The sequence below is a fragment of the Cavia porcellus genome, unplaced genomic scaffold (genome assembly GCF_034190915.1).
Source record: "Cavia porcellus strain 051 isolate PalLab524CR breed Dunkin Hartley unplaced genomic scaffold, mCavPor4.1 scaffold_23, whole genome shotgun sequence".
NCBI classification, from domain to species: Eukaryota; Metazoa; Chordata; class Mammalia; order Rodentia; family Caviidae; genus Cavia; species Cavia porcellus.
The window spans coordinates 9,581,073-9,600,417 of NW_026947506.1; the positions used below are offsets into that span (position 1 = coordinate 9,581,073).

The 19,345-nt window shown below is 37.9% G+C and overlaps 2 protein-coding genes across 3 annotated transcripts; one reads left to right on the forward strand and one right to left on the reverse strand.

The window, feature by feature from the left end:
- Positions 1-2,605: 2,605 nt before the first annotated feature.
- On the reverse strand, positions 2,606-3,559 carry LOC100716148 (olfactory receptor 6C75-like). Its single transcript, XM_003466122.1, has one exon. It carries the CDS (start codon positions 3,557-3,559, stop codon positions 2,606-2,608), a length of 954 nt encoding a protein of 317 aa, XP_003466170.1.
- Positions 3,560-5,041: 1,482 nt separating this feature from the next.
- LOC100715868 (olfactory receptor 6C75-like) lies at positions 5,042-14,206 on the forward strand. Of its 2 annotated transcripts, XM_013148558.1 has the most exons (3): positions 5,042-5,059; positions 13,002-13,938; positions 14,178-14,206. In XM_013148558.1, exons 1-3 carry the CDS (start codon positions 5,042-5,044, stop codon positions 14,204-14,206), a joined length of 984 nt encoding a protein of 327 aa, XP_013004012.1. The 2 variants fall into 2 exon arrangements, with proteins under 2 accessions (XP_013004012.1, XP_023419281.1); XM_023563513.1 differs by lacking the exons at positions 5,042-5,059; positions 14,178-14,206 and having other exon boundaries at positions 12,990-13,940.
- The last annotated feature ends 5,139 nt before the right edge of the window (positions 14,207-19,345 follow it).

Sequence of the window (19,345 nt, forward strand, 5' to 3'; positions counted from 1 at the left end):
TAGTGAACTCTCTCTCAGACAAGGGACTCTTGTCTAAAACATATAAAGAATTAAAAAAACTCAGACCTCCAAAATTCAAAGATCCAATCCAAAAATGGGCATCTGAGATGAATATGCAATTCTCAGATGGAGAAATACAAATGGCAAATAAATCCATGAAAAAATGCTCATCATCATTGGTCATTAGAGAAATGCAAATTAAAACCACACTGAGATACCATCTCACTCCTGAAAAAATGGCCAGGATTAAGAAAACCAACAACAACAAATGCTGGAGAGGCTGTGGGGAAAAAGGAACTCTCCTGCACTGTTGGTGGGAGTGTAGACTGGTACAGCCTTTGTGGAGGTCTGTCTGGAGATTTCTCAAAAAGTTGGGATTGGAAATCCCATTTATTCCAGCTATTTCACTTCTAGGCATATTCTCTGAAGAACTGAAAGCATCATACCACAGTGATATATGTGCACCTATGTTTATAGCAGCACAATTTGTAATCGCCAGATCTTGGAAACAACTCAAGTGTCCATCAACTGAGGAATGGATAAAAAAGTTGTGGTATTTCTATACAATGGAGTATTATTCAGCTATAAAGAAGGATCACATTGAGATATTTATCAATAAATGGGCGCAGCTTGAGGCCATACTCATAAGTGAAATAAATCAATCTCGCATGTGTGAATACCGAACAGTTTCCCTAATGTAAGTAATGATTCAAATATATAAAAATATGTGGTAATCATGGTTCCCCATTATGTGGCCTTGAAGCCTTATAAAGTTTTCCCTCATTAATTAGAAAGGCTTTATTCTGGGCTTCTTTATATGGAAATATTTGAAGCTAGAGTATATGAAGTTTTATCCAAATATTTCAAGGAAAAAGACAGACACTATGGTAACTACTATTAAGTCGGGTTATTTGGTGGTGAAGTACTAGGTTGCTGAAACAGTCATGCTTTGACCTGTATTGTTATATTGTTATGTCCTGTTTTATTTCAATCTCCCCCTTATTCTTTAAAAAAATTATTTAGTTATTTTTTATGTTTGTCTTAATTAAGGGGAAAAATTTTAAAAAAATTAGGATATATAATAGTAACTCTTTTTGATTTCCTATTAACTTGTTTTGAAGTCCTGTAATACTCCCACAATCTTGTTTTGACTGATTAGACTCTGTTCTATTCTGTATGATAGTACCAAGTTTGAGGGTATAGGCAACTACTTTGAAGGCAATAAGATTCACTAAGATGCCCATTCTGGTTTGACTATTGTCACCTTTGGAAGTCCTGTAAGGTTTACAATGCCCAAGTTTTATTGGTCTTGTTCTCTACTGTTTTGTCCAACTTTATAATATATAATGAGATAGACAATTCTTTTTAAGGAAACAAGAGACAACGTTGATAAACATTGTTGATAACCTTGTACTCTGTTCTACACCATGTGCTATGTCTGTCCTTGGTTTTGACTGACAGCTTTGTTTTGCCATATTTGACTGTATTCTCTTCCCCCCCCAAAAGTAATAAGAACTAAGGAGTAATAAAATCCAAAATGTGTAAATTTTGTTGTGAAAAAGAGAGGGGGAAAATAAAAGAGCTCTAACGGATATAACAGCAAGTGTGTTTAGGGGTGTTAAATAGCTGACTATATCAATGTTTTTGGATCATTGAACACAGCTGTTTGCAGTCTCCCTGTTTGAATGTCCACTTTGTATTCTTTGATACTGTGATTTGAGCAACTATTTTCAAGAAGATAATATGTAATCTATTAACAGGTGATTTCTTACTGTTATGTTTTTTTTTTTGTAGTTCTGTATTATGTGTACCCTTACACCGCTTTGTTTTGTTTGTGTTTTTCTCTTTTTCCTCTTAAATAAAATAAAATAAAAACAAAACAAAAGAAATAAAAAACCAAAACTTGCATTCTACCGCAGTAAAGAAAACTTTCTATGTTTTATTAGCATTCAGAAAGTCCAATCATGAGAGTATACCATGAGCATGAATTATTAAATCTGACTGGCAACTTCGTAGTCCTCAGCTTACAGACTTTATATCACAGTTGTCCATTGGTAATCACCAAAGCCCATGGAGATTGGAGTCCCTTAGGTAAAATGGTATTGTATGTGCATGTTGCCTTGGTCAGACTTCTATAATGTGGTCAATCACCTCTGGATACTCATAAACCAAGAAAACATAAATCCTATGTGAATATTTGATTAATGTATCATTTAGGGTGCAATGACAAGAAGAGTGTCTGTACATGCTGAATTCATAGTCAAGTTTCGTTCCAGATGTTTTCCCTCCATGATTAGTTGAATCTGCTGATACAAATAGGGAGAAGTTCTTGTCACATTAGTATCTGTTAGACTCACCTCAATTTTTTGGACAAAACTTTAAGAAGAAAGATGTGTAGAAAACCAAGAAAGGTATGCTTCAGCACAATATGAAGAATGAATCTGAGTTGGGATACACTGAAAGGAATTGCAAGGTAACGTAGCAGCCACTTAGGTAAAAATTTGGATACTCAAGATCATTGCAGGTGAAAGTTCTACAGAGATTTTCCCCATAGCATATTAAACTTGATGACAAGAAAACTCATCAATCCGTCAGTCTTCTAAACCTATGTAGCAAACTTCAGCCTGAACAAAATGTTCCTCAGCGCCTGGTGCATCTGCTTGTTGCGCAGGGTGTAGATGATGGGGTTCAGCAGTGGAGTCACCACCGTGTTCACCAGAGCAGCCTCTCGGTTGGAGTCCAGTCTGCTGGTTTGCTTTGGCTTCACGTAGATGAAGATGCAGCTGCCATACATCAGAGAGAGGACAAGAAGGTGAGAGGAGCAGGTGGAGAAGGCTTTCTTCCACTCCTTGGCTGATGGGAGGCGCAGGACTGTGACCACTATGTTGCTGTAGGCCATGATGGTTATCAGGAGGGAAGTGATCAAGATGAACAAAGCTAGGTCAAAATTCAGCATTTCTGTAGATCTGTGGTTAGAACAGGAGAGACGGATGAGAGCTCCGAGGTCACAGAAGAAGTGAGGGATGACATTGGTGCCACAAAAAGACAACTGGGAAACCTTTAGGACTACCCCAGTGATAAGACTGAAGGACAAAAAGCAGCAGAAGAAAACCAAAAAGAAGCAGACCCTTAGGTTCATGATGGCTGGGTAGTGGAGAGGCCTGCAAATGGCCAGGTATCGATCCAAGGACATCCCAGCCATGAGGAAGAAAATTGTTGACCCAAGAAACAAAAAGGAAAATGCCTGTATGAGACAAGAAGTGAAACGAATTTTTTGCTGACCTAAAAGAAAGGTGTTCAGCAGTTCAGGAATAACCGTGGTGATAAAACCACATTCACAGACCGAGAAAGCGCTGAGGAAGAAGTACATAGGGGTGTGGAGGCGGCAGTCAGCCCAGGTGATGGTGATGATGAGCGAGTTCCCCGTGACAGAGGCCAGGTAGGCCAGCAGGTGCAGCAGGAAGAGGACCTTCCCCAGGTGCTGGACTGCAGGGAAGCCCTCCAGGGTGAACTCCTGGACAGCTGTGCTGTTCCCTTCTGCCTGGATTTGGTTTTTCATTTCTTCAATCTATTTCCACTAAAATACATGAAAAGTTTCTGGCTGAAGAATACAAAACTTTTTCTATCAAACACGTAAAATAGCCTCAACATTGCATTTGGATTTGCTTACTTTTTAAAAAATGTGTTTCATAAATAAGAACTGTGCATATAGTTAATGCAATTTTAGCAATATTTATCTTTTTCCTAGGTAGTATATTGCCAAGTAAGACAAAGTTCTTCAGTTATCAAGAAAGGAAAACTATACCTGCCCACACATACTGTAGCTGGGTGTGTGTAGTGGGGTGGTACAGTACTTACCTAACATTCATTAGGTCATGGTTCAGTCCTCATCAGCATATAAACACACATGTACACATACAACACTTGCACACACATATGCACACACATATTATGGTATAGAATTCTGTCATATCTCCAAATATTATTTTGTCATAATCCAAGGATCCTTTTTGATCTTTTCTCACAAATTTGTGGGTGGAAATTTTTTTCTGTGGCCCTAAGCCCTCTGAAACGAATTCAAATAGTCACAAATCAGCTCTAATAGGTTGGTCAGAGAATCAGCCCAGGTCATTTTGACATATAATCTGATGTAGGTCAGTGTAAGATACATATTTTTCCATATTAATTGGTCAGTCAAGAGAACTATTCTATCTTTGAAACTTTTAGCTCATAAGTTAAAGGATGCTTGGTGTTCAGCATTAAGATGAACTGTATGCTTTCCTCCAACCATGGTTTTCTGATTCATTCTGACCCCATATATTGTTTACATGAATAGAACAAATAGGTCCTTCCTGCCCTTCAATCAAAATTCTCTTATTTGAGACTTTCCAATTTGGTCAACTGGTGCTCATGTCAGATCTCTGACTCTGCTGTCTCACTGAGCCAAGCCAAAAGCTCCTGCTATTTTGTAAGAGATGAGTTCAAGGTGTGACAAGTGCTTCAAATCACAACCAATGAATGTTCTAGGCAAGATGTTCTAGTCACACCAGGGTGAGTGGCGAGGTGGTGGAGTCACTCCAGGTCATCACAGTCAGTTCATGGTGCCCAGAGCTCTAGTCCCTGCTCCTTCTCACTTTCAATAACCAAGATGGATAAAGGTCCATGGAGCTAAAATGTAAGTAAGTAAACACTCACATTGAAGATGTTCTTAAATTGTCCAAGTGAAAATTTTAATAAGTGCGTCTTGTTTGCACGTCTTTCTTCTTCAGTGAATTCCCTTCCCATGTCCAGAATAAACCAGAGACCGCAGTGAAATCTCACCTGTTGAAATGATGGAAAGGAAAGCAGAGCACAAACCTCCTTGGTCGTCTGGAGAACTTGGGAGTGGGCTCACTTGGAATCCTGAGCAGCTGTCCTGCCCTCCTTGTGCCCCTAGGTTCCCATCCTGTTCCTGCACCAGAAAGGGATGACTTGCTGGGGACAACTGCAGAGCAAAACAAGGGACAATGAATTCTCACTCCAACTAGCCCATTATTTACCCATGGATTTTCTAAATGCAGTCTAGGGCACTATACTGGCCCTCCAGCGTGCTCTCCAGATGAGAGAATAGTACACCAACAGGAGCAGAAATGGAGGCAGTAGAAATTTGCTTCACATATATTTACTGTTCAACTGTCTCTTGATACCAATCCAGATCCATTGGGGCCAGGGGACAGAAACAAGGACACCATTAGAGAAGATGTAAGAAAGCCAGCTAGAGAACACTGTCCCTGTAGACCACTAGTGGCTGCTAATTCAGCACTGTTGGAAGTAGAAAATGATTAATATTGACAACAATAATAAGTCTACTAGAGTGATCATAGTTTCTCATTTGTTATATGCAAAAATAAAAATAATAAAAGGATTTAAAAAAAACTCAAAAATAAGTAATCTGAATTTCTAAGTGTCTGAATCATTCCCATGAAATTCTTTAAAAATGGAACTCATACAATCACCTCAGGGTTTGTGCTATGCATGATGTTGCTGAAGGGAATTGAGAAGTCTAGTTGGGGCTGGGCAGCACCTGAGAGCAATGAGGTCGACTTCTGCCTCCTCCTTACAGGACAATATCAGCACATCCAAGGAGACATACGGCTTCAGTTAAGAGCTGAGGTCCCAAAACATAGTGCCCAAATGTCCAGTTTCAGTTTAAATTTACCATCACGCCAAGAATTAAATCATCTCCATTGGGGTTTAACTGTTTTTATTTTAAAAGGAGAAACAGAAGGAAGAGTAAAAAGGATGATACAAGGTTTTAAAACAGACAATAAGGGGATTAAAAATGATTAATGTGTTTTATATATTGAAAAAGTGTTCAAACAATGAAATCACAAAGCTTTATTTTTTGTTGAGCTACCAGAAATTAATAGTATAATTGTCATAAATTATACTATTTTATATACTATATAGTATGTACATAGTATAGTAATATATAGGATATATATAAATATATACTCTGTAATATATATAGTACAGTACTTTATATATACTGTATATTGTATACATAGTATACTATATATTGTATAACATAGTATGTTATATACTGTATAGTATATAGATACAGATACAGACATATACTAACAGGGATTCAAATCTATATATTATAGATAATATTTTCCATTCGTTCTTTGTTCCTATCCCACACCCCAGTTAGTCCTCCCATTTTTGCCATTTCCTCCACTTTTTCTTTCAAAATATCTGATGTACATTTTCGATCCCACTAACTCATTCAGTTTTTTTTTATCCTAGGAAGACAACACAGTGTTTACCCATGAAAGTCTAAATCACTTTACCCATGAGCATGAACTCAAGTTGTATCCATTCATTACAAGAGCCCCAGAATTATTCTCCTTATAACTGAGTAGATTTCCATTCTATAAAAGTACCATGTCATTCTTATCCATTCTTCAGCTGATGGGCAATCTACTGCTCTTTTATCATGGTCCCTTGTTGTGTGGAGCAATGTTTTCTCTCCTTTGGCTTTAGGTCTATGAATTTTCTTTTGAGTTAAATGTGTTTCTTGTACGCAGCATTTTGATGGATTTTGTTTCTCTATCCATTCTCCCTGTTTCTTTTATTGTTGAATTCAGGCCATCTACATTAATGAACCAGCTTGTCTCTGCAATGCTATTTTCCTGATATTGTCTCCTTCCCTTTCCTCTCCATTCAATTGCTATCCCCGTGTTGCTGTTCCTAGAATCATGGTTATCTATCTCTATCTCTCTCTACAATATCCTTTAGTACTCTTAACATGATTGGTTTGGTGGTGATTAATTTCTTCAGTTGTTGTTTATCATGGAAGTATCTTTTTTCTCTATTAATTTTGAAAGATATTTTTGCAGAGTACATAAATATGGTTTGGAAGTGGTTTTTCTTCAAGCATTGAAATAGTTGCCCTCTGTGTCTTGGAACATGAGAGGGACAGAAAGCCAATTAAAGAAAGAAATACCTGAAATTTCTCAATGTCAAGAAACATGTAAATATCCAGATAGAGGAAAATCAAACTTTTCTCAAAAGATTAAGTCAAAATAAGACTACAGTAAGTCATAATTAAATTGTTAGAATTCAAAATTGAGTAGGATCCTGAACCAGGAAGAGAAAAGAAATATGTCACATACAAGGGATACAAATCAGTTTAGTATCAGATTTCTCAGCAGAATCTTTCAAGCCAGGAGAAAGTTGGATGATGTTTTCAAAATGTTACAAGAAAAAAGATCATTGCCTATCACGAAAAGTTGAAGGCTAGGAATAGTCATCCAGGCCCATGATCCCACACTTGTACAGACTGTGAGGAAAAATAATACAGAAATCATGATATTCAGGCCAGTGATCTTTAGAGAAAGATATTTTCTGAAAGGCAAACAAGCTAGTAATCAAGCAACAAACAACCTTATCTGGCTAGCTGTTCCTCAGCAATGGAGGTGAGACAACAAAAGGTGAGGTAATTAGAACCTGTAGAATTGATTACCATGTAAGAACTGCTGAAGGAAGTTCTTCTGTCTGAGAGAAGAAGATGCTAATTAGAAATAAAAAAAATATGACAGAATGAACTTACTGGTACACAATAAATTTATAATACTATCATACAGTAATGACAGTGTTTATATCAATCATATCTTTCATATGAAGTTAAAATCTGAATTATGAAAGGTAATAACTTCTACAGTATGATAAAGTGCAAACTATATAAATGATGAAAACTGTAATATAAAATGTGGCAGGGATGGAGTAAAAGTTTTCACTTTTTATATGTGATTATAGTTGCCTCAACTTGCATCAATTTACTTATGATAGTCTTAAATCTATGTGTATTTATGGCTCAGTAGTACTCTATTATATAAAAGAAACATGTGTTTGTCCATGTCATGTTCGATGAGCATTTGGGTTTTTTCCAAGATTTAGTTATTACAAATTGTGGTGCTGTAATATGGACACACATATGTCACTGTGTGCCCATAATATATTTAAATCTTCTGGGAAGATACCCAGGAGGGTAATAACTGGGTTGAATGGTGCCTACAATCCTATTTTTTTTTTTGCAGAAGTGGCACACTAGTCAGTGCAGCCACAGGGGTTGCACCAGTCTGCATTCCTACTAGGTGTGAAGAATGATTCCTTCTCCTCATAGTCACACGAGCATTTGTTATTGGTAGATATTGTGATGATATCCAATCTCCCTGGAGATGAAATGTTAGTGTTGTTTTAATTCACATTTTTGGAATGATCAATGGTGTTGAACATGTTTTCATATTTTTTTTTTACCATTTTGTATTTCTTCATCTGAGAAGTATGTGTTCATCTCAAATACCCACTTTAGGATTGGATATTTGAATTTGGGGGTCTGGGTGTTTTAATTTTTTTGTATTCTGCATGTAAGTTTTCTGTCTCGGGGACAACTGGCCATAATTTTTTCAACTCTGTGGGTACCCTTTTCACTGTGTAGATGATTTCCTTTTTTGTGTACAAGTTCTTTAATACGGTTCAATCTCATTTGCTGATTCTTTTTAGTATTTCCCGTGCAGCTTGAGATTTGTTCATAAAGTCTGTGTCTACACCTGTGTCTTCAAATTTTCTACCTCTTTTCTCTTCCAGTAGATTTAATATTTAAATCTGCAGTTGATGGGCCATCTACCCCTGTTTTATCAGGCTGCCTGTTATGTGGACCATTGTTTTCTCTCCTTTGGTTTTAGGAGTGTGTGTTTTAATATTTACATCTTTGATCAAGTTTGAACTTAGTTTCATGCATACTCATAAATGAGATGTTTATACGTATTTACACGTGTAAGTTTACACACTATATAATAATGTGTAAACAATGTAATAATGGTTACATGTGTAAACATTATACTGTGTCAGTGTGAGTAAAAAGAAATTATAAACAGGATCCAAAATGTAAATGGATACTGTGAATAGGGAAGAAACTGAATGAAAAGAAAAACTGTATTGGGCAAAATGGAAAAGGAAGGAAAGGAACAGAAAAAAATATGTATATATACATACAAGATAGTTAAGATGGTTATACAGATAGTTTCTGTTAGTTCACTGGAAAAGAAGTTTCTGCTAATAATTTTTTGGATATTTCATGCTTGTGTCTTGTGCCCTGAACGATTACTATGAGTATAACCATGTACAATATATTACTGTTATTCTCCTAGTAAGCGTGTTTTGAATCTCTATTTGATATTTCTTTTAAATTTTTTCTATTTAAAGTAAAAATTTAAGAGCTTACTAGCATCAAATATGTATAAAACAGATTATGTAAGATTTGCAGTCATCAAAAATGTATAACAGTATCACAAAGCTTAAAAATAATAAATCAAAGCACAACACCATGGAAAATTAATCAAAAAGAAACAAAGGAAAGAAGAAAGGTTCTTCAAAATAACCAGAAAGATGGCAGTAGTAAGGCTTTACTATAAATACTCCCTTGAATGTAAATGGAATAGTTTTGAGACTAAAAATGCAGACAGTAAGTGACTGAAGACAAGCAAAAAGAAAACATAAGGCCCAATTCTGTGCCACCTGTAAGGAGTTCATTTCACCTTGAAGAACATGCATACACCAAATGTGAATGAAAGAACAGCAGGCATAGCTATGCTTAGATAAAGTAGATTTAAATGTAATAATTTAACATGAGACAAACATTCCTACATAATGCTAAGGGGTATACTCATCAAGAAGTTACTCCAATCATGAAAATATATGTGCTCAACATTGGAACACCTAACTAGAAAAAGAACATCTTAATCGACTTAAAATAATTATAGTTTTATTCAGTCAGAAAATCAATAATGAAATATTGGACCTAACCTACATAATAGACCAAGAGGGTCTTACACACATACAGAAAACATTCTACCCAACAGCAGCCAAATAGACACCCTCACAGGCAAGCACAGAAATGTTCTCCTTGCTAGGTCACTATCCAAGTCTTGTACCTTAGGAACATTGAAAACCCTTAAAGGGTGTTTTCTTATTAGACTTGTGTGAGCCTAGAAATAATTGCACAACTGTGTGCAAACTGATGAATCTTCTCCCGAGAAGCAAATGGGTGAAAGAATTAACAAAAAGGGAAATTAAGACAAATCTTGTGACAACTGAAAATGGAAACATAAGCTGCTGAAACTTGTGGAGATCAGCAAAAGAAGGGCAGAGGGAATCTATCAGGGAAAAAGATGCTCCGTGGTGTGATTTGAGAAGCAGTTACACAGCTGCTCAGTTGTGTAAAGAGCATCAACTTGTACTTGTGTGACTTGTGCATTTTATAGTGTGTAAATTATAATTCAATAAAAAATTATAGGTTAAAAAACAAAAGCATAACATTTTGTTATATACAAAAGCCTTTCTGTTGTTTATGGGTGATTTCATTGACCTGTGTATTTTGGGACTGTACTCATTTTATGACTTTGTTCCAAATTTACCAGTGCAGATCCTCACAGAGCAACTTGCAGATAACGGAGACTTAGGGAAGACATTACTGCATGCAGTGAGATGGCATTTAGGATGCATTTCTATCAATATTTTCTGTTTCCAACAATAAACAGGGCAGTGACCCTCGGGAATCTGCTGCGCGCTTGATTACAACTTGCCTCCCTCGGGCTCCTCTAACGAAGCCTGAGTGCCAGGGGTTTGCCCATGTGGACCTCCCTGACCTCATTGGAGATGGGAAGGGGTCCCGAGGTCACACAGTGCAAAGAGATTAAGGCACTGTTTTGCTTTGACTGCAGCAATATCACCTATACACAAAGGTGGGCTGAGAAACTAGGTGACTGGAAATTGACTCTGTGAGCAAGGAATTCTGACCTTGGTTTTCTTTTCCTCATGAGGATTTTTTTTTTAGTTGGGACATGGTTGCAACAGCAATCACACTTGATATTCACAGTGCAGTGCATCATCATGTGCCACGGAATGAATGACCATGTCACACAGATGAACAGGAATGTGATCAGGATTTCTACATAGTTACAGTGCAAATGCGAGTGTCAGTATGATTGTTTTGTACTGTACTCATGGTCTAGGTGGGTGTACAAATCTTGAGGCAGAGAAACTGTGATTCTCTATCCTCAAGAGTTTATAAATATTTGTCTTCTTGGTTAATAATCAATCTTAATAATTTTCTGTTGATTTAAGATATGCAATATCAATTGACTGTTGTGTAGATGAAAGATAGGTTGATTGAAGTAAAGAACGACCTAATTTTCCTTTTTTTACTGCATGAGAAAGACCCTGGTTTTTTAGAAGAACAATGAAACAAATAAGCAAAGAAGTTCTCTTTCCTGGGAACGACTTCCTTGTTAGTACTCGATGTGGAATAGATTTGTGACTTACTAAGTCACATGTTTAAAGAAGAGACTGCTTACATGTAAGCTGGTACTGTGAGTCATGCATAAAACAAAGGTTTGAACAAAGCAAAGATCTAAAAAAACGACGTGTAAATTTCATGATTGATGCACTAAAGCACTTATTTCCAGCAGATTCTATGGAAACACAAATTCATCTGATCCCAAGCCAGACCATGGATTAAAAGTCAGTGTTGTTCTGTTTACTGCAAGGAGCATCCTGGTGTGATTCCAGCCATGCAGAATTCTGCAGTGTAATAATGATGCCCGCAGAGAGGTGAATGCTGAAGGCAGAACGGAAGGAAGCTCTGCTGTCGTGCTGAGTGGGAGGAATGAGGGTGATAACCATGTGCCCCTGAGGTTTGTCACTGAGCCTGGACAGTGAAGTAATGGGGCAGTTCTTCCCTATGTTTACATGTAGTTTCTCTTCGAAGCACGACTTGGGAGCTTTGAGATGCTTCCGTGAGTTTCCTGCTCATTCTAGGGTCTTAGGTAAAGAACTCGAGGAATGGATGTCAGGAAAATAAATGGATTGAAATGTGGTGAGAAGCATACTCTTTTTATGTTGTCTGTATCCAGCATGCTGAACTCTGCCTAGGTGGGCTTCCTGGACTGCGTGTCTTATTAGAAGGTAGAACACACTTTGACTTTTACTCTTATCACTGGGCTGGTCCTGCAGATTTCCTGGTTATCTTTCTGTGGTCCCAGAGTCATTCCTCCTATATTTGTTGAGCTTGGCTCACTGATCAATCTATCCTGTTCTGACCCAGATCTACAAAGATGCTGACTTTTGGCCTGACTTTGTTTATGCTGTGTATGTCCCTCCTCATGACCATCGCTATGTGCAAAAACACAGTGGTAACAATGTGCCTCCACTACAAGCAAAGAAGGGGCAGGCTCAGTCTACATCAGCTCCTCTCAACTCTCTGTGGTGGGAACTTCCACTGTACACTGTTCTCTGTTAAACGTATGCCTTTAGTTGTGTATTTTGTCTTCAGAAAATGCTGGTTTGTGTTTTTCTTTCTGTACCTTATGCAGTATTAGTAAAAGATACCAGATACTGTTTTCCAGAAAGTAAATTAGACATGAAAATTATTTTCAAAAATTGCCAAACAAGAACAGAAAAGCAGAATCAAGAAAGTTCAACATCTACATTTTAACAAAGCAACATTTCAAAATAATCATAAAATATTTACATGTAGAACATTGTTCTTCACTAACAGAAGTACTTCCAAGTAGTGATTTAGATTTGGTTTTAGACAGAGATCAATCTTTACATTTTCATAATAATCTTTTTAGACATGTTTGCAGTATGTAATCTTTATATTTACTGGGGGAAAATTATACAAGTGCATAATGCATCTTAATTCTTCAATTTTGGCACCTTCCCTGATCCTCCTTGACTCCTTCTGCCAACTCTTCTTCCCTGTCCATCTTCAAAAGGCTTATTTCCTTCTTATCTTCAACTGTTTTTACTTCATTTCTTTTCCTTTCAATTCCCCCTCTGTCAAACCCTCCCATTCTCACTGGAAAAATGTTGCCTTTGACTTTTCTCCATTTTTATATTTCTGCACTCTCAACAGATAAAGAGGGCTGATTACAGACAGACAAAGAAAGGTAAAGATGGAGATAAGGAATGGGACAGCTGTCCAGGAGTTCATCCTGGAGGGCTTCCCTGCAGTCCAGCACCTGGGCAAGGTCCTCTTCCTGCTGCACCTGCTGGCCTACCTGGCCTCTGTCACGGGGAACTCTCTCATCATCACCATCATCTGGGCTGACCGCCGCCTCCACACCCCTATGTACTTCTTCCTCAGCATTTTCTCCTTCGGTGAATGTGGTTTCATCACCACAGTTATCCCAAAACTCCTGACCATCTTTCTGTCTGGAAGACAAACAATTTCCTTTGCTGCCTGCTTCACACAAGCATTTGCTTTCATTTTCCTGGGTGCAAGTGGTTTTTTCCTGATGGGTGTGATGTCCCTGGATCGCTACCTGGCCATCTGCAAACCTCTGCACTACCCCACCATCATGAGCCCAAGGACGTGTATCCTGCTGGTTACTGCCTGTCTCTCTTTGGGATTTGTGCTTATGGTGATTCCGGTCATAAAGCTGTCCCAGCTGTCCTTCTGTGGCCCCAATGTCATCCCTCACTTCTTCTGTGATTTGGGACCCTTGACAAGGCTCTCCTGTCCTGAAAGCAGATCTATTGAAGCACTGTTCTACAACCTTGTCTCTTTTCTGCTTTTCACATCCTTCTTTATGACTGTCATCGCCTACAGCAACATAGTGATCACAATCCTGCAGCTCCCTTCAGCCAAGGAGCGGCAGAAAGCCTTCTCCACATGCTCCTCTCACCTCATTGTCCTCTCTGTGATGTATGGCAGCTGCGTCTTCATCTATGTAAAACCAAAGAGAAGGAGCAGGCTGGACAGCAACCGAGTGGCTGCTCTGGTGAACACGGTGGTGACCCCGCTGCTGAACCCCGTCATCTACACCCTGCGCAACAAGCAGGTACACCAGGCACTGAAGGACGCTCTGTCCAAGGTCAAGTTGCAGAAATAAAATCATATTTTACTGGAAGGGTTCACCTTCCATTACACTGAGTCCAACTATTATCTGTTTCTTGGATCATACACTTTGAAATGATGTCCTTTTTTTTAGGTTGTGTTTGCTAATTCACGAATCATCCTTATTGTATCCAAAAACTCAGTTTGTTAGCACTGATCATTTCATATTATGATGAAAATGTTTTCCAGAAACATTTCCGCAATTTGAAAGTAATGAAATTCAACACATTTAATAAAAGGTCTAATATACACAATATTTGATACGTTGCATTTCACGACCAAAAGTTTGTGTGTTATATATGTGCCTGTGGTGAAAACATGGAATGGAGAAGACCTGCATGCACACTGAGAATAGCAGGGAGCTCCAAAGAAGATGTAACTGTCAGCTTTTGGAATTCAAGTGGGCGTCCTCTAGTGCATTCCTTAAAATGGTTCAGTACAATTGTTTTAAATGTTGCATGTTTTAAAAGTTGCATATTTGTTATACAAATACAAATTTTTACAAGTCTGCCTCCACTTTGATGGAAACATATGATGTGTCCAACTGAAATTGGTCTGTCAAACTGGACAGAAATTGAAATAAACACATAAGACAATTGGAAAGGAATGAGATTCACAAGAAGCAATTGAATTTTGTTCATTGTTTCTCTGCCACAGAAGTTAAGATAGATGAAGTCAGAATTGGAAAGAGACCTAATTGGGCTTGTAAAGTCTCTCCAAAGCGATCTGCGAGCAAGTCTCTACATCAGTGGAATGAGAGGCCTGGATGTGATCATTTCCGGAGTCATTTTCAGGCTGATGTGAAATAATGCTCTAGATTGACACAAGCATAGTGTGAATATGCCTGATAGAAAAATGGAAGTCTCGCTAACAGAAAAGTCCTGTTACAGTTGGGACCGCACTTATTTATTAAAGAGTATGCTATGAAATGTATAACTTGAGACAAAATTCTGGCACAAGACCTTGTTTGGTATAGATCGTTGAAGGCATCTATGTCATTTGGTTTTGTGGCATTGTTCTGTGAGTGTGGGAATCATGAATGGCTGTATTGGGGAGATCAAGGGAACATATTTACAAGACAATTTGAAGAATAGATGGCTCAACTAACAGAATATGTATTTTGTATACACTGATTGTATTTGGGAATATCCAGAAAATATTGTGTAAGTTTGCATTTTCCCCTCTAATTGGAGTATTTATTTTGCTAACATAATTTCCCCACTAGGGATTTTCTTTGTCCAAATGAACATTGAAATGTGTGGTCACTGCTTCTTGGAGTTCCTTAAAATTTGAAATTTTGATGACAGTTATTGGAAATCTGGCTTGGAATAAATGGATAAACTATAGTTTTAAAGACATACATTGTTTAAAAATGATTGCTTCTATGTCACTAACGCAACTCTTTCTACAATGTGATATACCACAGGTACACTACAATTTGTTTATCCATGACTCTGGTGATGGACTTTTGAGCAGTTCCCATCTTGGCAGTATGATTAGTACTGTTGTGTTCATGTATTTGCTTGAATACTTACACTTAATTCTACTGGTTAGGAAAGAGAATGTGCTGGAGGAAGTCAAAAGAAATCACTCAAAGGGAAGGAGGTTTCCATTGCAGTGATAGAAAGAAAGTTAGATTTTAGTTGGAACTGTGAATTGTACAGCCGTGTATATGTTTGTGCATGCAGATGCTTGAGTATCAGTTTTAATTCCTTCATAACTAAAAAAAGCTTTAGTTCTTTTATAAACTAGAACTGAAACTGTGATGGGAGGCTTGGGCAGCACCTAACTGGAGGTTGAGTGATCGCCTCTTGGCTGATGAAAATGTTTTGTAACGAGACAAAGGCAGTCATTGTACACATTGAATGTACTGCATGCTACTGAGTTGCTCACTTTGTAATGATTAATTTTATAGGTGTGCTGATTTCAAATAGAAAAACACATATTCCATAAAATTTTACACATTGTTGAAAGTTTTACAGTAAAAAATGAGAGCCCCTCTTAACCAGGGCTGCTGACCCGGAGATATGAGCCCTCATGATCCACCACGCCCTCTGCTATTATAAAATAAAACAAAAATGAACAGGAATAGAGAAACAAAATAACTCTTCAGGAGCTCAAGGGTTCATTTGAGAATTAGCATCAGTGCAGAGGAGCAGAATCAGTTGGAGAATGTCGTACAGGAAGACCTTGTTAGCTTGGCATAGCTGAGGTGGCTGGAAATGGGTCAGAACAAAGACAGACTTTGAGGCTTTTGGTGATAGCTGTGAGGCAGGAGACACTGTATTCCTCCGTGAGTTATCTGCAAAGGACAGCACCTCCCATTGTCTGGATTCATGGATGGCTGGTTAGTAAAGGGATTGTTCCCTCCTGGTGAGGGAACCGATGATCATTTTTCCAAGGGACTCAAGAGATGGAGATGTGACTATGTGTGCCCTCCAGGAAGCAACTGCTGTACCAGTCCCTGTGTCCCAGACTTCCACCTCTTCTCATCTGTAGATTCACCTGACCTTCAAGCCTTGGCTGACCTAGGATAGCTTATACTGCAAACACAGCTCTTTGGGTCACATACACTGAAGCCACTGTAGAGTGCAGTAACTTGATCCAGATGCTAGAGCCAGAGTTTGTCTCTTGACAAGGTTTCCCTGTCAAGACTTCAGCTCAGCTCCCACTGAGAACTACCCTGTAATCCAAACCTGGCTCTGAGGTTGCACTGCACAAGCATGCCTCCAAGGCTAGAGTCAATACCATCATGACCAAGCTCATGCCCCCGATTCTGGTCTCATCTGTACTCAATCTTGGGACCACAGCTCAGCTGCCATGGACAGCTGGACCCACTGTGACCTCAAAGCCACAGTAACCAGTACACACCCACGTTCCCATCTACAGCCTCCTGGATGCTACTGAAACTGAATCCCATTACATACTTGGTCTTGTCCTGTCACCATCATAACCCCTACCCCACAGCTGTAACCCCCCCATGTATGTCCCCGCTTTAGACCTTTGCTCTCTGATAACTCCATGAGTTCCCCACTCCAGACAGCAGTGCCACTGCCACATAGAAAGGCCTGCACATCATACCCAATGTCAACAGGGTTTCCTGGGCCATGACTTTCAGGACAGCCTGGGCTCTAAACAAAGATTTTTTCTCAAAAACAAGGAAGAAAAAAAAGACAAGGAAGCAAGCAACTAAGCAAAGTCATCTAGCTAGCCATCTGTCAGAAATGGAGGACAAAAAACAAAGTCTGAGGTGGTTCATAACCATTAGAATTTATTACCTTATAAGAAGTGCTGAAGGAAGTTCTTTTGTCTGAAAGAAGAGTACACTAATTAGAAATACGAAAAAATGAAAGAATGAACTTACTGATGCACAGTAAATTTAGAATACTATCATACCATGTGTATTTAAAACATTTATTATGAAGATAAAATTTGAATTATGAAAGGAAATGACTGCTACAACATGATAAAGTGCAAACCCTATAAATGACGAAAATCAATATACAATATGGCAGGGATAGAGTAAAAGTTTTCAATTTTTTATGTGATCAAGTTAAGTTGTCTCAAGTTGCATCAATTGACCTATAATAGTCTGAAGTTTATGTTTGTTTATGGCTGAGTAGTACTCCATTATATAAAGTGACACATTTTTTATATATTTCCAGCTTGATTAGTATTTGGGTAGTTTTTCAGATTTAGCTATTACAAATTGTGGTGCTATAAACTCGGGTGTGCATATATCAATGTGGTGTGATGTTTTTAATTGTTCTGCGGAGATACCCAGGAGAGTCACAATTAGTTGAATGGAGTCTCCAATCCTAGTTTTTGAGGTAGCTGTACACTGAATTCTGTGGTGGTGGCATCAGGCTAAACTTCCTCCAAGAGTGCAAAAGGGCTCCTTTTTACCCATAGTCATCAAGCACTTTTTATTGGTTGATATATTTGTGATAGCCATTATTTCTGGAGTGAGATCAAATGTTAGTATTGATGGAATTTTCATTTCTTGAGTGATCAAAGGTGTTGAGCATATTTTCATATTTTTTTGTCATTTGTATTTTTTATCTGAGAAGTATGTATTCGTCTCAAATGCCTACTTTTAGATTGGATATTTGAATTTTGGTGGCCTTGGTGGTTTCAACATTCATATACTCTAGATATAAATCCTTTTTCTGATTGACAACTGGCTACAATTTTTTCTGACTCTGTGGGCTGCCTGATTTTGTTGTTGATTTCCTTTGTTGTGCCCAACTCTTAAATAAACTGAGATCTCCTCAGGTGATTCTTTCTGGGCAGATCACCTTGTATTTTGTTTTTACCTTATGTATTATGGCCATCCTTTTGATTTGACTGACTGTGTTATATTATGTCACATTTGGTTTTACTCTCTTCAAAAAAGTAATAAGAACTGTGGAGGTAATAAAACCCAAAATGTGTCATTGTCATTATTCAAAAGAAAGGAAAAGAAAGTGCTCTAAAGAATAACTGCATATATATTTAAGTGTATAAGATAGATAACCATATTACTGATTTTTGTTGGATCATTAAACAGAACTGTCTGCAGTCTCACTGTTTGAAAGTCCACTTCATATGTGTCAATTTTGTAACTTGAACAACTATTTCTAAGATAACAATATGTAATCTATTAACTAGTGATTTCCTACTGTTTATTTTTTCTGAAATTCTGTATAACTTGTACCCTTTTTATGCTTTTTTTTCTTTTTCTCTCAAATAAAATTAAAAAATGTAAAGAAAAAGATAAGAAAGACTGTAATGGGAGAAATGCAAAATGAAGGGAAGGAAAAGAAAAAATATGCATAAATATATATTACAGGATATATGGACATTTGTTTTACCCATGCCTCTAGTTAATGATCTAAGAAATCAGGAGTTTTCATCTTTCTCCTGATAAATATGTGACTATTTACAGTATCAAGAGGGCTACATTTTTGTCCTTCTTGGTCATTCAAGGACATTTTTCTGGAAAACATCTCTTCTTCAATTCTCCTGTCTGCTGTCAGAACAGCACAGTCCTTGAGTGGGAACTGTTTGTGCTCCAGTGGGAATTGTTTTTCTCCTAGGTGTCTACCTTCAGAATATATAAAATTAATAATATGATATTCACACCCAAATATAGTAGTGTGACAGAAATATTAAAAGTCAACATTCTGATGCCCTGTTAAAACACGATGTGTTGACCCACCCCACCACACAGATTATTAGACTCCGCCTTGACAGATCAGATCAGCTGCAGCTTAGAGGTCCTCTGAGCTGACTCAGTCTGATAGCATTTAATTGGACTGCATGTACACTCCTGCATATTAACATATTCTGTTTAAGGACTGTCCAGGAAACATAAGGCTTCAGTAAGAGCTGAGGTCTAAAACATAGTGCCCTGATGTC